The sequence below is a fragment of the Ranitomeya variabilis genome, chromosome 1 (assembly GCF_051348905.1).
Source record: "Ranitomeya variabilis isolate aRanVar5 chromosome 1, aRanVar5.hap1, whole genome shotgun sequence".
Taxonomy (NCBI): domain Eukaryota; kingdom Metazoa; phylum Chordata; class Amphibia; order Anura; family Dendrobatidae; genus Ranitomeya; species Ranitomeya variabilis.
In genome coordinates, this window is record NC_135232.1 from 580,979,331 (window position 1) to 580,998,997 (window position 19,667).

A 19,667-nucleotide genomic window follows, 5' to 3' on the forward strand; every position below is an offset into this window, starting at 1 on the left:
TGAATATTCTTACTCTGTTAGGTTTTATAGCAGAATTATTGTAATTAAAAAATAAATGTCCACATTCGGCTGATGGTTAATGGTGGCGCTGTTTCATTGATGTCTGGGGAAAAGAGTTGATGATAGCAGTGTGGTCAGTGGAGGTACTGCAGGTGACTGAATTAAAGCTTTACAATTATGGTGCTCTCAAGATAGATAGATAAATAGGTGGACAGATCTTGGCAGCCATTGGGGGAATACTGACAGGCACACACAGATCACATCATCCACATCTATGAATTTTCAAAAATGTGTACTCGGCTTTCCCTACACCCTGAATGTCAAAATGGCAATGAAGGTGTTAATCAGATGTTGAAATGAAAAGCAGAACAAAACAGTAAGCGGCAGATTAATTAGATTCATGGCGATCTGACGGACTATTAGTCACCGCCAGTCTCTGGTAAAGCTGCCTCTCCAACTGCACCGTGTCATCAATCTCGCCCGTCCTCTGCGCTGGGATATGTTATTAATATTGGGTCCGGGAACGCCCAGAGGAAAAGGAAGAAGAAAACATCGATGTGTCCGGGGAAAGGACGGAGATCCAGACCTACGCAGCAGAAAATGGCGTGGAGCCAGAGTATGGCTTTATGTGTGAGGCTCCTGAGTGTTCACACCCACTACAGAACAACTGTCATGGCCCCCAAAAATATGACGCTTCACAGTGTGATCACTCAAATAAGGCCCTTCAACATAGAATATGATGCCCCCACAGTGCCCCTCATACATAATGATGCCCACACAGTGCCCCTCAAGCATTATGCACCTAAAGTTCCCTATATACATCCTGGTGCCGTTCATACATTATGATGCCCCCACATACATTCTGATTATCCCCAGTGCCCCTCCATACAGTACATTCTGATTATCCCCAGTGCCCCCCATACATTATGATTATTCCCAGTGCCCGTCATACATTCTGGTAACCCCTCATACATTATGCACCTATGATGCCCTTTATAGATTCTGATGTTCTCAGTGCCCCTCATACATAATGATGCTCCCAGTGCCCCTCATACATTCTAATGCCCCTCTGTGCACAGTTAGATTCCTATAGAAATGTCCGTTGGTACAGCCGTACATGAAGGCGTCTGATCTTACATCTGTTGCACACTCGTAATTACACAGCGAATAACTGCAGCTCTACCTATGTTCCCATCCCCTAATTATCCAGGGAAGATGAAAAGACAAATGGTCAGAGAATACAAACCATTGCCTCTCTGTATACACCTACACAGGCGCTGGCGCGGACCCCATACACATTGACTTTCTGTACGTACCTGCACAGGCACCAGCGCGGACCCCGTACCCATTACCTCTCTGTACATACCTCCACGGACGCCTGTGAGGAACCCGTATACATAGCCTCTCTAAACATACCTACACAGGCATGTACCCATTACCTCTCTATACATAACTTCACAGGTGACGGCGAGGATTCCGTACTCATAACCTCTCTGTGCATACCTACACAGGTGCTGGTGCGGACCCTGTACCCATTACCTCTTTTTACATACCTACACAGGTGCTGGCGGGACACCGTACACATAGCCTTTCTGTACATACCTCTATGGATGCCTGCGAGGACCCCATACACATAACCTTTCTGTAAGTACCTACACAGGCGCCAGCGCGGACCCCGTACCCATTACTTCTCTTTACATACCTACACAGGCGCCGGTGTGGACCCCATACCTATTGCCTCCCTGTACATACCTACACAGGTGCCGGTGCGGACCCTGTACATATTGCCTCTCTGTACATACCTACACAGGAATCAGTGCGGACCCAGTACACATTGCCTCTCTGTACATACCTACACAGGCGCCGGTGCGGACCCCGTACACATTGCCTCTCTGTACATACCTCCACGGATGCCTGCAAGGACCCCGTACACATTGACTCTTATGACCCCAATGGCAGAGGGTCTCAGAAATAATTACTAAGTCTGCAAACACAAAAAAACAGCTCATAGGGCAGTGGTAACTGAGCTGACCATATATCTAATCCTAGCACCACAAATAGCAGCAGCCGGGGAACGTGCCTACGTTGGTTCTAGACGTCTCGCGCCAGCCGGAGAACTAACTAACCCTAGAAGGGAAAAGAAAGACCTTTCTTGCCTCCAGAGAAAAGACCCCAAAAGTTGGATACAAGCCCCCAACAAATAATAACGGTGAGGTAAGAGGAAAAGACAAACGTAAGAATGAGCTAGGTATTTAGCAAAGAGAGGCCCACTAGCTAATAGCAGAATATAGTAAGATGACTTATATGGTCAGCAAAAACCCTATCAAAACCCACGCTGGATATTCAAGAACCCCCGAACTGTCTAACGGCCCGGGGGAAGAACACCAGCCCCCTAGAGCTTCCAGCAAAGTCAGGAATCACATTTAGTACAAGCTGGACAAAAATAAGAGCAAAGCAATAACCAAAAAACAAAGAAGCAAGACTTAGCTTAATTTTGCACGAACCAGGACCAGCAGACAGGAGCAAACAGAAAGGATCTGATTACAACGATGCCAGGCACTGGACTAAGGATCCAGAAAGTTTATATAGCAACACCCCTGGACTAACGACCCAGGTGGGTGCCAAACTGAGGAAAGACAATCCCAGAGTCATATCACTAGTAACCACAAGAGGGAGCCAAAAAGTCTAATTCACAACAGTACCCCCCCCTTAAGGAGGGGTCACCGAACCCTCACCAAGACCACCAGGGCGATCAGGATGAGCAGCGTGAAAGGCACGAACTAAATAGGCCGCATGCACATCAGAAGCAACCACCCAGGAATTATCCTCCTGACCATAGCCCTTCCACTTGACGAGATACTGAAGCCTCCGTCTGGAGAGACGAGAATCCAAGATCTTCTCCACCACGTACTCAACCAACACCGGAGCAGGAGGCTCAACAGAAGGAACCACAGGTACAACGTACCGCCGCAACAAAGACCTATAGAACACGTTGTGAATGGCAAACGATACCGGAAGATCCAAGCGAAAGGACACAGGATTAAGGATTTCCAATATCTTGTAAGGACCGATGAAGCGAGGCTTAAATTTAGGAGAGGAGACCTTCATAGGAACAAATCGAGAAGACAGCCATACCAAATCCCCAACACGAAGTCGGGGACCCACACCGCGGCGGCGGTTGGCAAAACGCTGAGCCTTCTCCTGTGACAACTTTAAGTTGTCCACCACATGATTCCAGATCTGCTGCAACCTATCCACCACAGAATCTACCCCAGGACAGTCAGAAGGCTCCACATGTCCCGAGGAAAAACGAGGATGGAAACCAGAGTTGCAGAAAAATGGCGAAACCAAAGTAGCGGAACTAGCCCGATTATTAAGGGCAAACTCAGCCAACGGCAAGAAGGTCACCCAATCATCCTGATCTGCCGAAACAAAACACCTCAAATAAGCCTCCAGAGTCTGATTAGTTCGCTCCGTTTGTCCATTAGTCTGAGGATGAAAGGCAGACGAAAACGACAAATCAATGCCCATCCTAGCACAAAAGGATCGCCAGAACCTGGAAACAAACTGGGATCCTCTGTCAGACACAATATTCTCAGGAATGCCGTGTAAACGAACCACATTCTGAAAGAACACAGGAACCAGATCAGAAGAGGAAGGCAGCTTAGGCAAAGGCACTAAATGGACCATTTTAGAAAAGCGATCACATACCACCCAGATGACAGACATGCCCTGAGACACAGGGAGATCTGAAATGAAATCCATGGAAATGTGTGTCCAAGGCCTCTTCGGGACAGGCAAGGGCAAGAGCAACCCGCTGGCACGAGAACAGCAAGGCTTAGCTCGAGCACAAGTCCCACAGGACTGCACAAATGACCGCACATCCCGTGACAAGGAAGGCCACCAAAAGGACCTAGCCACCAGATCTCTGGTGCCAAAAATTCCCGGATGCCCTGCCAACACCGAGGAATGAACCTCGGAAATGACTCTGCTGGTCCACTTATCAGGAACAAACAGTCTGTCAGGTGGACAAGAGTCAGGTCTACCAGCCTGAAATCTCTGCAACACACGTCGCAAATCAGGAGAAATGGCCGACAAGATAACTCCCTCTTTAAGAATACCAACTGGTTCTGCGACTCCAGGAGAGTCAGGCACAAAGCTCCTTGAAAGAGCATCAGCCTTCACATTCTTTGAACCTGGTAAATACGAGACCACAAAGTCAAAACGGGAGAAAAACAATGACCAGCGGGCCTGTCTAGGATTCAGGCGTTTAGCAGACTCGAGATACATCAAATTTTTGTGATCAGTCAAGACCACCACACGATGCTTAGCACCCTCGAGCCAATGACGCCACTCCTCAAATGCCCACTTCATGGCCAGCAACTCCCGATTGCCAACATCATAATTCCGCTCAGCAGGCGAAAACTTCCTAGAGAAGAAAGCACATGGTCTCATTACCGAGCAACCAGGGCCTCTCTGCGACAAAACGGCCCCTGCCCCAATCTCAGAAGCATCCACTTCGACCTGAAAGGGAAGTGAGACATCAGGCTGGCACAAAACAGGCGCCGAAGTAAACCGGCGCTTCAACTCTTGGAACGCCTCCACGGCTGCAGGAGCCCAGTTAGCAACATCAGAACCTTTCTTGGTCATATCCGTCAAAGGTTTAACAACGCTAGAAAAATTAGCGATAAAACGACGGTAGAAGTTAGCAAAACCCAAGAACTTCTGAAGACTCTTAACTGACGTGGGTTGAGTCCAATCATGAATAGCTCAGACCTTGACTGGGTCCATCTCCACAGCAGAAGGGGAAAAAATAAACCCCAAAAAGGGAACCTTCTGTACTCCAAAGAGACACTTTGAGCCCTTAACAAACAAAGCATTCTCACCCAAAACCTGAAACACCATCCTGACCTGCTCCACATGTGAGTCCCAATCTTCAGAGAAAACCAGAATATCATCCAGATAAACAATCATAAATTTATCCAGATACTTCCGGAAAATATCATGCATAAAGGACTGAAACACTGAGGGAGCATTAGAGAGCCCAAAAGGCATCACCAAGTACTCAAAATGACTTTGGGTATTAAATGCTGTCTTCCATTCATCTCCTTGCTTAATGCGCACAAGGTTGTACGCACCACGAAGATCTATCTTGGTGAACCACTTGGCACCCTTAATCCGGGCAAACAAGTCCGACAACAGAGGCAAAGGATACTGAAATTTAACAGTGATTTTATTCAGAAGCCGATAGTCAATACAAGGTCTCAAAGATCCGTCCTTCTTGGCCACAAAAAAGAATCCCGCACCAAGAGGGGAAGAGGATGGACGGATATGCCCCTTCTCCAGAGACTCCTTGATATACGAACGCATTGCGGCATGCTCAGGTACAGACAGATTAAATAGTCTTCCCTTAGGAAATTTACTACCTGGAATCAAATCTATGGCGCAGTCACAGTCCCTATGAGGAGGCAGAGCACTGGACCTGGACTCGCTGAATACATCCTGATAATCAGACAAGTACTCAGGAACTTCCGAAGGAGTAGAGGAAGCAATAGACACCGGCGGGGAATCAGCATGAATTCCCTGACAGCCCCAACTTGACACAGACATTGCCTTCCAATCCAAGACTGGATTGTGGGTCTGTAACCATGGCAGACCCAAAACGACCAAATCATGCATTTTATGCAGAACAAGAAAACGAATCACCTCCCGATGTTCAGGAGTCATGCACATGGTTACCTGCGTCCAAAACTGCGGTTTATTTTCCGCCAATGGCGTAGCATCAATACCTCTAAGAGGAATAGGATTTACCAACGGTTCAAGAACAAAATCACAGCGCTTGGCAAATGACAGATCCATAAGACTCAGGGCAGCACCTGAATCCACAAACGCCATAACAGGGTAAGAGGACAATGAGCAAATTAAAGTCACAGACAAAATAAATTTAGGTTGCAAATTACCAATGGCGACAGGACTAACAACCCTTGTTAGGCGTTTAGAGCATGCTGATATAACATGTGTAGAATCACCACAGTAAAAACACAACCCATTCTGACGTCTATGATTTTTCCGCTCATTTCTAGTCTGAATTCTATCACATTGCATTAAATCAGGTGTTTGTTCAGACAACACCACCAGAGGATTAGCGGTTTTGCGCTCCCGCAAACGCCGGTCAATTTGAATAGCCAGCGCCATGGAATCATTCAGACTTGTAGGAATGGGGAAACCCACCATCACATTCTTAATGGCTTCAGAAAGGCCATTTCTGAAATTTGCGGCCAGAGCACACTCATTCCACTGAGTAAGCACGGACCATTTCCGAAATTTTTGGCAATACACTTCAGCTTCATCCTGGCCCTGAGAAATAGCCAGCAAGGCTTTTTCTGCCTGAACTTCAAGATTGGGTTCCTCGTAAAGCAATCCGAGCGCCAGAAAAAACGCATCAATATTTGCCAATGCCGGATCTCCTGGCGCTAGCGAGAAAGCCCAATCCTGAGGGTCGCCCCGTAAAAAAGAGATAACAATTTTAACTTGCTGAGCTGAATCTCCAGATGAACGGGGTCTCAGAGATAGAAACAATTTACAATTATTCCTGAAATTCCTAAACTTAAATCGGTCTCCAGAAAACAGTTCAGGAATAGGTATTTTAGGTTCAGACATTGGACTACTGGTAACAAAATCTTGTATGCCCTGCACACGAGCAGCAAGCTGGTCTACACTTGTAATCAAGGTCTGGACATTCATGTCTGCAGCAAACACAAGCCACTCAGAGGTAAAGGGGAGGAAGAGAGGAAAAAAAAACAAAAAAAAAAACCTCAGAATTTCCTTTCTTATTATCCCACTTCTGCAATGCATTAAACATTCAATGTTGGCCTGGCATACTGTTATGACCCCAATGGCAGAGGGTCTCAGAAATAATTACTAAGTCTGCAAACACAAAAAAACAGCTCATAGGGCAGTGGTAACTGAGCTGACCATATATCTAATCCTAGCACCACAAATAGCAGCAGCCGGGGAACGTGCCTACGTTGGTTCTAGACGTCTCGCGCCAGCCGGAGAACTAACTAACCCTAGAAGGGAAAAGAAAGACCTTTCTTGCCTCCAGAGAAAAGACCCCAAAAGTTGGATACAAGCCCCCAACAAATAATAACGGTGAGGTAAGAGGAAAAGACAAACGTAAGAATGAGCTAGATATTTAGCAAAGAGAGGCCCACTAGCTAATAGCAGAATATAGTAAGATGACTTATATGGTCAGCAAAAACCCTATCAAAACCCACGCTGGATATTCAAGAACCCCCGAACCGTCTAACGGCCCGGGGGGAGAACACCAGCCCCCTAGAGCTTCCAGCAAAGTCAGGAATCACATTTAGTACAAGCTGGACAAAAATAAGAGCAAAGCAATAACCAAAAAACAAAGAAGCAAGACTTAGCTTAATTTTGCACGAACCAGGACCAGCAGACATGAGCAAACAGAAAGGATCTGATTACAACGATGCCAGGCACTGGACTAAGGATCCAGAAAGTTTATATAGCAACACCCCTGGACTAACGACCCAGGTGGGTGCCAAACTGAGGAAAGACAATCCCAGAGTCATATCACTAGTAACCACAAGAGGGAGCCAAAAAGTCTAATTCACAACAGACCCCGTAAACATTGCCTCTCTGTACATACCTCCAAGGATGCCAGTGAGGACCCCGAACACATTGCCTTTCTGTACATACCTACACAGGCGCCAGTGCGGACACCATACACATTGTCTCTCTGTGCGTACCTACACAGGCGCTGGTGCGGACACCATACACATTGCCTCTCTGTACATATCTACACAGGTGCCGGTGCGGACCCCGTACACATTGCCTTTACATACCTACTCAGGCATCGGCGAGGACCAATACACATTGCCTTTCTGTACATACTGTACCTACACAGGCGCCGGTGCGGACACCATACCCATTATCTCTCTGTACATACTTCCGCGGATGCTGGCGACGGCACCATACACATTGCCTGTCTGTACATAGCTACACAGGTGCCGGCGAGGACCCCGTACACATAGCCTCTCTGTTCATACCTCGTGCGGACCCTGTACACATAGCTTCTCTGTACATATCTCCACGGATGCCTGCGAGGACCCCGCACACATTGCCTTTCTGTACATACCTACACAGGCACCAGGCGGACCCCGTATACATTGCCTCTCTGTACATACCTACACAGGTGCCGGTGCTGACACCGTACACATAGCCTTTCTGTACATACCTACACAGGTGCCGGTGCGGACCCCGTACACATAGTCTCCCTGTACATACCTACACAGGTGCCGGTGCGGACCCCGTACACATAGTCTCTCTGTACATACCTACACAGGTGCCAGTGCGGACACCGTACACATAGCCTCCCTGTACATACCTACACAGGTGCCGGTGCGGACCCCGTACACATAGTCTCTCTGTACATACCTACACAGGTGCCAGTGCGGACACCGTACACATAGCCTCCCTGTACATATCTCCACGGATGCCTGCGAGGACCCCGTACACATTGCTTTTTTGTACATACCTACACAGGCGCGAACCCTGTACCCATTAACTCTGTGTGCATACCTCCACGGATGCCGGCGAGGACCCCGTACACATTGCCTTTCTGTACATACCTACACAGGCGCCGGCGAGGACCCCGTACACACATTGCCTCAGACTTGTCTCGCATTTCCTATATTTTGGCCACATAACCTTCCACACACGTGTGACACTAAAGAAATGAGAGCTGGTCATATTGTGTCACAGTTATAGTCTCCTGCGCTCCAGTGTCAGTCATTACTGCAGTTCTGGAATCTTCTCATGAACCAGGAGGATTCCATCCAGACAGATGATCTCGGATACTTTTAGGTTTATCCTATGGAGCATCCTGGAGAAACAAATGAGATCAATAAACTTCTGCTTTACAACTCATCTTACACAGCGGAGAGGCCATTCAGAAGCAGAGGAGTCTGCAGGTTCATAAATACTGTGAGCCATCAGATGGGGGCGCACTTACAGCCAAACACACCACATGTGACATGCCGGGTGGTGTCACACAGATAACGAACCATGCATCACCTAATGGGTTAAGCCTGATGTGTAAGATGTTAGTGTCTCCTGAGGACTTAGTATAGCGACAAATCTTCACACGGCGCCTCCCAGAGTCACACGTTGTCACAGACCAGCCTCTTGACACACGAAAGAATCTTATCCCAGGCTTCCGTTTTTAAAATCACTGAGATGAAATAAAAAAATAAATACCATAGATAAATGATTAGATAAAAAAAATAAGTAGATACATCATTAAATATAAAAAATGATTAGATAAAAATTAGATTAAAAAATAAATACATAAATAATTACATAAACATTAGATGAATGTTTAGATAAAAAATAGAAGAATCATTAAATAATATAATAAATAATAAAAAATAATAAACAGCAAGTAAATGATTAGATAAAAAAATAAATGGATAAATATAGAAAAATATTGAAAATTAGATATAAATAGCTGAATGATTAGCTGAAAATTTTGATAATTACATAAAAAAATAATTTGATGAAAAACTGTTAAACAAAAAAATAGATAATTAGATAAAAATAGTAATAATTACATAAATAAATAAATAATGTAATAAAAAATTGACAAATTTGATGAAAACATAAATTGGATAAAAAATAGAAAAAAATTAAGGAGAAAAATAATAAAATAATAAAATAAGCAGATAAACAATTAGAGAAAAAAGTTGATAAATAAAAAAATATAAACAAAAAAATTGAGATAAATAAAATAAGTAGACAAATTAAATATTGCTTCAAGATAGATGGGTGGGTGGATGGATGGATGGACGGACAGACGAGCAGATGGATAGCTAGTAGATAGATATGAATGAATCCTGTTTTCTACTTTTCCTATTACCAGTCATGAGATTTTCTTTGTTACTAGGAATCAATTTTTAGGATCCAATTAGACCTTGTCTACATCTGACACCGCTGTCATCAGAACACAACGCTGGGACGCCACACGTCAGGAGAGATTTTCCTCTCCGCTGATATGTTGACCTTTAAGAAGGTTAAAATGATGGAAAAGGCGTAATTACAGCGATGTGTTTTCGATTAAGGCGGGCATGATGATAAGCGCTGTAAGGCGCGATCTCTGCTGCGGGAACTTATGGGATTCTCCTAGTTTAATAATTGACGTCCTGTGGGTCTCTAATGTTACTGTTATCTTCATCATACAAATCGTCACTCTACTTGAAGATTAATATTTTGGGATTCCTGATTAGGATTCCATTTCTTTAATGAACGTCCCACAAAGCTGAAAACTGACTCCAGTAACTGCCTTCTTATAGTCGTATTCAGCTTTCCTTTCTTCTCCAACCTCTACTTCTTCTCTTACCTTCACTTCTTCTCAAGCCTTCCAATCTTCTCCATTCTTTCCTTCTTCTCTAGCCTTCCATACTCCAGCCTTTCCTTCTTCTCCAGCCTTTCCTTCTTAACTCGTCTTCTCTCCTCCAACCTTTCCTTCTCCATTCTTCCCTTCTTCTCCAGTCTTCCCATCTGTTCCAGACATTCCTTCTTTTATAATCTTCCATTCTTCTGTAGCCTTCCCTTTTCAATCCTTCCCTTTTCAAACCATCCCTTTTCCATTCTTCCCTTCTTCTCTGGCCTTCCCATCTTTTCTAGCCTTCCTTTCTCCTTCATTCCCAAATTGTCTACCCTTCACTTTTCCATCCTTCCCTTTTTATACATCTTTTCCTTCTCCATTTTTCGCTTTCTCTCCAGCCTTGAATGGATAAGCCTTCTCCAGCCTTTCTGTTGTCTCCAGCCTCTCAATCTTCTAAAACCTATCCTTCTACTGCAACAACCTTTTCTTTCTCCAGCTTTTACCTCTCCAGCCACAACTCCTTCTCCAGCCGTCTGTTCTTCTCCAGCCTTCTTACCCAGCCTTTCCTTCATCTTCAGCCTTCCCTTCTTTTCCAGGATTTTAGTCTTCGCTGGTCTTCCAATCTTCTCCAGCTTTTCATTTGTCTCCAGCCTTTCCTTCTGCAGACTTTCCTTCTTCTCTAGTCTTCCCTTCTCCAAGCTTTCCTTCTCCAGTCTTCCCATCTGTTTCAACTTCTCCTTCTTTAGCCTTCCCTTTTTCTCTTTCCTTGCCTTCCCCACCCTTCCCTTTTCCAGCCTTTTCTTTTCCACTCTTACATTGTTCTCCAGCATTCCCATCTTTTCCAGCCTTTCCTTGTTTGCTAGCCTTCTCTTCTCCAGCCTTCCATTTTTGTCTAGCCTTCCCTTTTCCATCCTTTTCTTCTCCAGCCTGTCCTTCTCCATTCTTTTCCAGCTTTCCCATATTTTCCACCCTTCCCTTCTTCTCTAGCCTTCCCTTTTCCATCCTTCCCTTATCTAACCTATCTTTCTTCATTCTCCCCTTCTTTTCCAGCCTTCCCATCTTTTTAAGCCTTTTATTCTTCTCTAACCTTCCGTTATCCAGCCTTCCATTCTTTTCTAGTCTTCTGTTTTCCATCCTTTTCTTTTCCAGCCTTTCTTTCACCATTCTTGCCCAGCTTCCCATCTTTTCCATCCTTCCCTTCTAGAGCTTCTCCGGATAAATAATAGATAGATGATATATAATAGATATATAATAGATAAATAGATAATAGATAGATGATAGATAATAGAAAGATGATAGATAATAGACAGATAATAGATAGATAGATAATATATAGATAGATAATAGATAGATATATAATGGATAAATAATAAATAGATGATAGATAATAGATAGATAATATAATAGATAGATAATAGATAAATGAATAATAGATAAATAATAGATGGATAATAGATGATAAATACGGTAGATGATAGATAGATGATAAATAGATAAAATTTGATAGATAGATAATAGATAGGTAAATAATAGATAGCTGATAGATAGATAGATAGATAATATATAATAGATAGATAATAGATAGATAGATAATAGATGATAATAGATAGATAATAGATAGATAAATAATACATAGATAGATATGGGATAGATAGGTAGATAGATAGATGATAGATAATAGATAAATAATAGATAAATAATAGATAATAGATAGATAATAGATAGGTAGATTTATAGTAGATAGATAATAGATAGATAAAAGATGATAGATAATCGATAGATAGATATATAATAGATGATAGATAGATAGATAGATAGATAGATAGATAGATAGATAGATAGATAGATAGATAGATAGATAGATAATAGACAGACAGATGTTGGCGGCAGCGTATGATGAGCAGAGTTGACTATACTGACTAATGTAGGACATGGAGGAATTTCCGTACAGTAATTCTCCGACACATTTATCTCTGGGATTACAACGATGGCACACTTAAGAGCCGGTCTTCCTCCTGATAATGGCTCTCCATTAGTGTAATGCACTTGCAGACTTTCAGAAGGGTGCATTTGCTGAAGAGCTGAGGGTCACGGAGTGTCTTTCCGTATCTCACACTTTAGCTTAGAATAATCAGCTTTTCTGCACATTTCTGTGTGGGGTGATAATCTTTCTCCATCGCAGCGCCACATGGCGATTACCCCGATTATTCTGTTTTACTGCAGACTGAGGACCAATGACGGACTACAGACTGCCATATAGATGGATGATACATAATAGATAGATATTTAGATGTCTTCAATCCTCGCACATCTCAGGCAATGCCGCTGTGTTGGAGGAAGCTCTGACTTTGACTCTTCCGGAATGTGCTGATTGCTCGTTGTGGTGCCCACATGTTGGCACAGATTTTGCCTACCGTAGTTATTCAGTTTCCAGTGTATATTACTTTCTTGCTGAATTTGTCTGAGTGTGATAAAACAGCTAACATGAGGATTTTTTTTGTGTCTCCACAGCCAGTCAACCGGTCACGTCAGACGTTTTGGTTGCTACAGGAGGCCGAATGACCCTCACCTGCACGGTGGACGACCATGAAGACTCTTCCCTCCAATGGTCCAATCCAGCACAACAGACTCTATATTTTGGGGAGAAAAGAGGTATGTGAACCCCCTGATGTCGCTTGACTCCCTGCTCCCTCTAGTGGTGCCTGCTGGTAGCTACAGTGTATTGTGGCATGGCACGTGATGATTTACTGTCTCAATGCCAACGCTGAATTGCTCTTTATTTTTGTGTTCTTACTACTCTTCTGGTGCTCACTTTGGATGTGCCCCATATTCATACCCATAAATAAAAGCCAAATCTGAAAATCACACTGTCACAACATATAGTGGGTTTTGGGTACAGATGATTTGGGAATGGGTAGACATATGTTGGGTCTATAGGCAGGGTTTAGAAATGTTGGCTTAACCTTTGTAAGTTATTTTTATGTTGCCCTCACAGCCCTCAGAGATAACAGAATCCAGCTGGTGAAATCCACAAAGAATGAGCTGTCCATCAGTATTAGCAACATGACCCTGTCTGACGAGGGCGAGTACACATGCTCCATCTTCACCATGCCGGTCAGGACAGCCAAAGCCATGGTGACAGTCTTAGGTAAGTCGAGTAAGAGAGAAGGGCATGGAGGGTGTGAACCTCCAACCTCTAATTGTTGAATCCTTCTGTCATTTCCTGCTGTAGGGTATTACTTTGGCGCTACTTTGGGTCAGAGCTGGGCACTATGGCATCGTACAATGAAGAGGGCAGGACTTAACCTTGACCAGTCTTCTCATTACGTTCTTAATCTCCATTTTCAGGAGTTCCCCAGGAGCCCCAGATTGTTGGATACGATAGGCCAATCAGAGAAAATCAAAATGCAGAACTGAGGTGCACAACCAGTGGCAGCAAACCTGCTGCCAACATCAGGTGGTACAAAGGACCGGAGGAGCTGGAAGGTGAGCAGTGACATGGACCTAAAAACTTGCCAAAGCGATGTATGTGACTTTTGAGGTTAGGTTTTCTGCTGCCCCCAGTACCTTAAGTCTTTCAGTTGTCTTTAATTTTACCTCCTTCTCCCCTCTTGCAGCATGCTGTGTTATAAAAACAGAGATGCTGCAGCAGCATCTCCCTCCTCTCCCCACATCCCAGTCTACACTTTACTTTTTGGCTGTTTATATTTCAGGAGGCTTCAAGATTTTTAATGGAGTATTCTAGTTTTGACAAATGAAGGTCATTGCTTAGAGTTGAGCAAAAACTTTTGTTCCCAGCATCCTAGGCCCTGAGAACCTCTTGTGCTTTCTAGTCCCCACAACATCATGTGAGACCAAGTGACTAAGCCTTGTGCATTTTCATGATGTACAAGAGCCTAGTAATTGTAAGCCTGTGTACACACAAAGTTATAAAGTGACCTATACATATAGTATATCAGAGCAGGTAATTACCCACAGCAAAGGCCAACACCACGCTGCCTCACTACCCCAACGCACGTTTTGCATCACTCGCTTCCTGACCATTATTTACAGCGACATGCACTTGTGTTTCTGTTTATGTGACCAGGACTGATCCTCTGCTGTGATGGTCAAGATCACTTATCCCCCTCAGATGGCTGCTGCACTAGCAATTGTGGTCTCCCTCTGTCCCCCACATGCTCCCTACACAATGATCACTGGATACCAATCAGTTAAAAAGGCAGCCAGTGGGCCTAAGAAAGGTCCACCCGGTTTATCTCCCTGATCAGAGGATCGCACAAAGAAGAGCTTTATTTGAACAACAAATATTTTTAAAACATCAAATAAAGAAGAAAGGGAGGAAATGAAAATTAAAAGCGCTAAGGCAAAAAAAATGATCAAGGTGGGAAGGGGTTAAAAAGCAAATGGGTAACACGGTATGGCACATAATGCGAACTTCAGATGAACACTTGCAGTAAGTGATGTGCTCTCGCACTGTCTCCTGCTCTATTTCACCTTGACAGCTGACATTTTGAAGATTTTTTTTATTTTTTTTTCTCAGTCTGATTTCTGTATTTCCCATTATGTCTGACTCGGGTTTCGTGGAGCGGCACGGATGTATCCTCTTAGTGCTGACACCGTTATGACTAAAGAACCAAAGCAGGAACCCAACCGCAAGTTTGCCGTAGGGTCTTTCCTCTCAGTCTTTAGCTGGTGGCTACGAGCGGTGGGACATCGATGTAGAGATACGAGGGGCTATTGTTATTTCACAGAGCTCCCGCGTGTGCCGCCGCCATCTTCATGGTGTATTTATGAACATTTCACTCTTACTTTTAGTTGCCCTTTGATGTTACAGTGCAAAAACATTGCTGCCGAGCCCCAGTGTAAGTCCTCACACTTCTGAAGATCAAAGCCTCGGTTTCTGCCCGTCCTTAAAACAAAGTGACTAGCTAATCTTTCTCCTTACGTAGCCGCGCTCCCAATCAGAAAGTCAGCCATCTAAGACAAAGGATCATCCTAGAACTTCTCAGAAAACAGCAACGGGATTAGGTACAAAATGGGACCCAGGTGTCGAGACTCAACGAGCTCACTGAAGGTCACCACTCAGCCAAACACACAGCTTGGATTTGCACTGGCCCAATCAACCATACATGAGCTTGCGGCATGTATGCACAGGTGTCACCAGTGTTGTACAGCCGGCCCCCAAGGTTCCATAATGGGGGATGTTCCTTCTGTTGTCTGTCAGCTCAACTGCGTCGTACCGATGACATTCTCATGGCACACAAGGGTATATTGAAGGCACCCATGTGTGCCATTTTATTCCACTTTACTGGAGAGCAGTAAATTAACAATTCTACCAGCGATAGGAGGTTCATTTACCCTGGAAAAAAATTTTACAAATCAATGAAATTAATATAGAAATATTTAAATAAAACATAAAAAAATTGTAACTATCAGAACTATACCATATAGTAGACACGAAAACAGAAAAAAAACTGGAATTCAGAATTGATGTTTTTTGGTCACTTCACCTCCAAAAATGGAAAAATGAACATATTTGTATTCGCCACATTCATAACTGTGTCAACGAATAAGTACCGTATTTTCCGGCGTATAAGACGACTGGGCGTATAAGACGACCCCCCAACTTTACCAGTTAAAATATAAAATCTTCTTAAAAGTCGGGGGTCTTCTTATACACCCTATGTCGTCTTATAGGGCCGGTGAATATGTGCCTTTTGGGGGGGGGGGGGAGTGATCCTGATGACGAGGGGGCGTCTCACAGGAAAGTGAGTATCCCCCATTACCTTATCGTAGCGGTGCAGCGTGGGGGTCTCAGTGCTGGGAGTGGCGGCGGCGGCTGCTGTGCTCTGGTGCGGCGGCTGCTGTGCTCTGGTGCGGCGGCTGCTGTGCTCTGGTGCGGCGGCTCCTCTTCTGTGTGGGGCCTCTGTGCTGTGCGGTGGCGGTGGCGGCGGCATATCTTTATCCAGTTGGGGCTCCTCCGGCATCTCCTTAGGGCTACGTTCACATTTGCGGTGTGCGCCGCAGCGTCGCCGCCGCAACGCACAGCGCAAATGTGAACACATGCACAACGCTGCTTTTTGCGCCGCATGCGTCCTTTTTTCCATTGAATTTGGACGCAGCAAAAATGCAACTTGCTGCGTCCTCCGCGCCCCGACGCGGGCGCCGCAGGGACGCATGCGGCGCAAAAAGCAAGTGCACCGCATGTCCATGCGCCCCCATGTTAAATATAGGGGCGCATGATGCATGCGGCGCCGCTGCGGCGCCCGACGCTGTGGCGCTAGCCGCAAATGTGAACGTAGCCTTTAGCCCTGGAGGCCCCGCCGCAACTCCATGAGTGCAATGCAGCGGCCATTTTCCCGGAGGCAGCTCAATAGGTGCGATGCGGTGGCCTCCGGGAAAATGGCCGCTGCTCAGATTCAGATCTCGTCCCGAAATCTCGGGACACGAGATCTGAATCTGAGCAGCGGCCATTTTCCCGGAGGCCACCACATTGCACCGATGGAGTTGCGGCGGGGCCTCCAGGGCTAAGGAGATGCCGGAGGAGCCCCAACTGGATAAAGATACGCCGCTGCTGCCGCCGCCACCTCACAGCACAGAGGCCCCACACAGAAGAGGAGCCGCCGCACCAGAACACAGCAGCTGCCGCCGCTCCCAGCACTGACACCCCCACGCTGCACCGCTAGGATAAGGTAATGGGGATTACTCACTTTCCTGTGAGACGCCCCCTCGTCATCAGGATCACTCCCCCTCCCCACCCACCATATACACCGGCGTACAAGTCGATTCCCGGCGTATAAGACGACCCCCGACTTTTAAGAAGATTTTCGGGGGTTAAAAAGTCGTCTTATACGCCGGAAAATACGGGTAATAACATTGATCCCATGCGATAAATGACAAAACAGAGGAAAATTGGGCAGACAGAATTGCTGTTTTTTGGTCACTTCGCTTCAAACCCCCTTAAAGAAATGGAATAAAAAGAGATCAGAAAGTCGTTGTGACCCCCAAATGGTACTGATAAAAACTACAGCTGAAAGCCTTGAAACACTGACGACCAAAAAATAAAAAAGTGACAGCGCATGGAAGGCGAGGAAGAAAAAGCAAAGAGGGCCCACTGGGGCTTTGCTGCCCAAGAGTCAGCATAAATCTGGAGCCTGCACTAGCTCTTCAGACTTATATGTTGCTCAGATAAATCACTGCTTGAACTGCATAGTGAAGAAAAGTATTTTTCCATCAAAGCTTTTTATTTTAATTTTTACAGATGGGTTTCATTGCATCTCTTGGATTTTACAGACTCTTTGTTTTCCTGCACATTCAGCTTTGAAGTGGTCTGTGGTCATCAATCAGCTGATATCAACTTCCTGTTTGTGGCACATTAGTATATGGGAGGGGGGAAACTTTTCAAGATGGCTGGTGACCATGGCGGCCATTTTGAAGTTTGCCATTTTTGAATGCAACTTTATAAATGACCCATCGAGGTGTATCCATATAAATGGCCCAACCTGTACTAGACAAAGACAGCATGGTAAAACAAGTAATATCTATGCTAACGCAGCTGATAACACCTGTTTCATGGGGGTGTCGGGTATCGGACCCCTACAAGTCTGGGACGGATGACCTATTCTGAGACATAGGATGTCTGGACAATCCCTTTAAAGTATCCAGCCACCTGGACATAGCATTGTTTTTCTTTGTTCCTCATGGTCACCTTTTCTCTGTATGTCAAGCTTATCTTGTTAGCCAAAGAGGTGTGGCCCTCATGAAGACATCCACAGAGAATAGTTAAGGGTCATGCCCCTTTGGCTAACAAGTCTAGATTTACATACCGAGAATTTTTAGCGATATCGGTGTTTTTAAGACCTGAACAGACCACTGCCCTACCGGGCTTGCCCAATTTTAATTTGCCAAATGCCCATCTGGCCCTGTTATCACGTTTAGAGCAAAGGGAGGAGACATCTGACAGCTACGCCCTCTCCCGTCCCATACAAAGGTATAGGGTAACACTAGGAAGCTGTGGGATGTCCATCCATAGAACCCTTCTCATCTTTACTTGCTTTCATCTTCCTTCAGGAGCTCGAAACTCTGAGACGAGAGATGCCAACGGCAAAACCTTCACGGTTGTGAGCCTCATCAGCTTCCCAGTGACCAAAGCGGATGACCAGGTGGAGATTACCTGCACTGTAGGCCATGAGTCAATGCCCAACACATTCAAGTCTTCCAGCCAGAAGCTTCAGGTCCTGTGTAAGTGCCCATTTCTTATACCAATGGTCGTAATTGTTGGGTGGTAATCGTACTTGTGGTTGTATGTGGACGTCAGCATCAGGGTGTGGTTGAGAACCACCGCAACATCTTAGATGGTTCCTCTTGAGCTTAGAAGTTCATGTGTTGTCAGACGTATGGTTTACTATTACTTTCTGGGCTGTGCTTGGACTTTCTATATTTTTAAGTGTCAAGTCCACGTGCAGTGTTGGCTTCAATAGCGGTACTACTAGAGGAAAACATGGAACCTTCTTCTTTAGTCTCAGACCTCTAATAAACCCAAAATGGACTTTATAGGACGATGGATTTAAAATAAACTTCCTTAGATAAGGCTTTTTAAAGAAGACCTATCACTTGCTATAAACATGTAATATGTTTACCAAGGTGTAAATGTCTCTGTTTTCCTGAATCCGACGATAATTTTCTTTTTTTTCTGCGCCTCTCCGTTCCAGAGATATAGGCCCCTCTTCTCTGTGTATAAGTCTACTCTTGTTAGCCAAGAAGGTGTATTCCAGATGAAACCGCCCACAGAAAATGGTTGAGGACCACACCCCCTTGTCAACAAAACTAGATTTATATACAAGGAAAAAAGGGCCATATCTCAGGAACAGAGAGGCGCAGGAACAAAAGAGAAACCTCACCGGATTCAGGAGAACAGCGGCTTTTGCACTAGGTAAAAAAACTACATATTCACGACGAGTAACAGGCCCCCTTTAAAGAGGATTCATCCTTATAACACCCTTTTTATGCTCTTTTTATGTGGCGAATAGTAGAAAATTGTAAACTAATTGCTGTTTTTCCGCATCTGAGGTTTTGCTGTGCTTGCATCCCTCGCTTCTCTTGTTACCTGTATGTAATTACTGTGGAAGTAGATTGAACAGTCCATTGACCCTTTTACTGTATGTTATTAGCATCCTCCTCACACCAGGAAATGTACAAATGAGGGAAATCTCCTCCAGGAATAGCTCCTCACTTACCAAGAATGATTGCATTAGGTGAT

General features: G+C 44.9%; 1 protein-coding gene across 1 annotated transcript in view; it reads left to right on the forward strand.

Moving 5' to 3' along the window:
* Positions 1-19,667, forward strand: part of CADM3 (cell adhesion molecule 3) — a 402,176-nt gene that overhangs the window by 283,326 nt on the left and 99,183 nt on the right. Inside the window, exons 2-5 of the mRNA XM_077257667.1 lie at positions 12,920-13,060; positions 13,404-13,556; positions 13,757-13,894; positions 18,479-18,649. Coding sequence (XP_077113782.1) covers positions 12,920-13,060; positions 13,404-13,556; positions 13,757-13,894; positions 18,479-18,649 — 603 coding nt within the window. The remainder of the gene's footprint in view (positions 1-12,919; positions 13,061-13,403; positions 13,557-13,756; positions 13,895-18,478; positions 18,650-19,667) is intronic.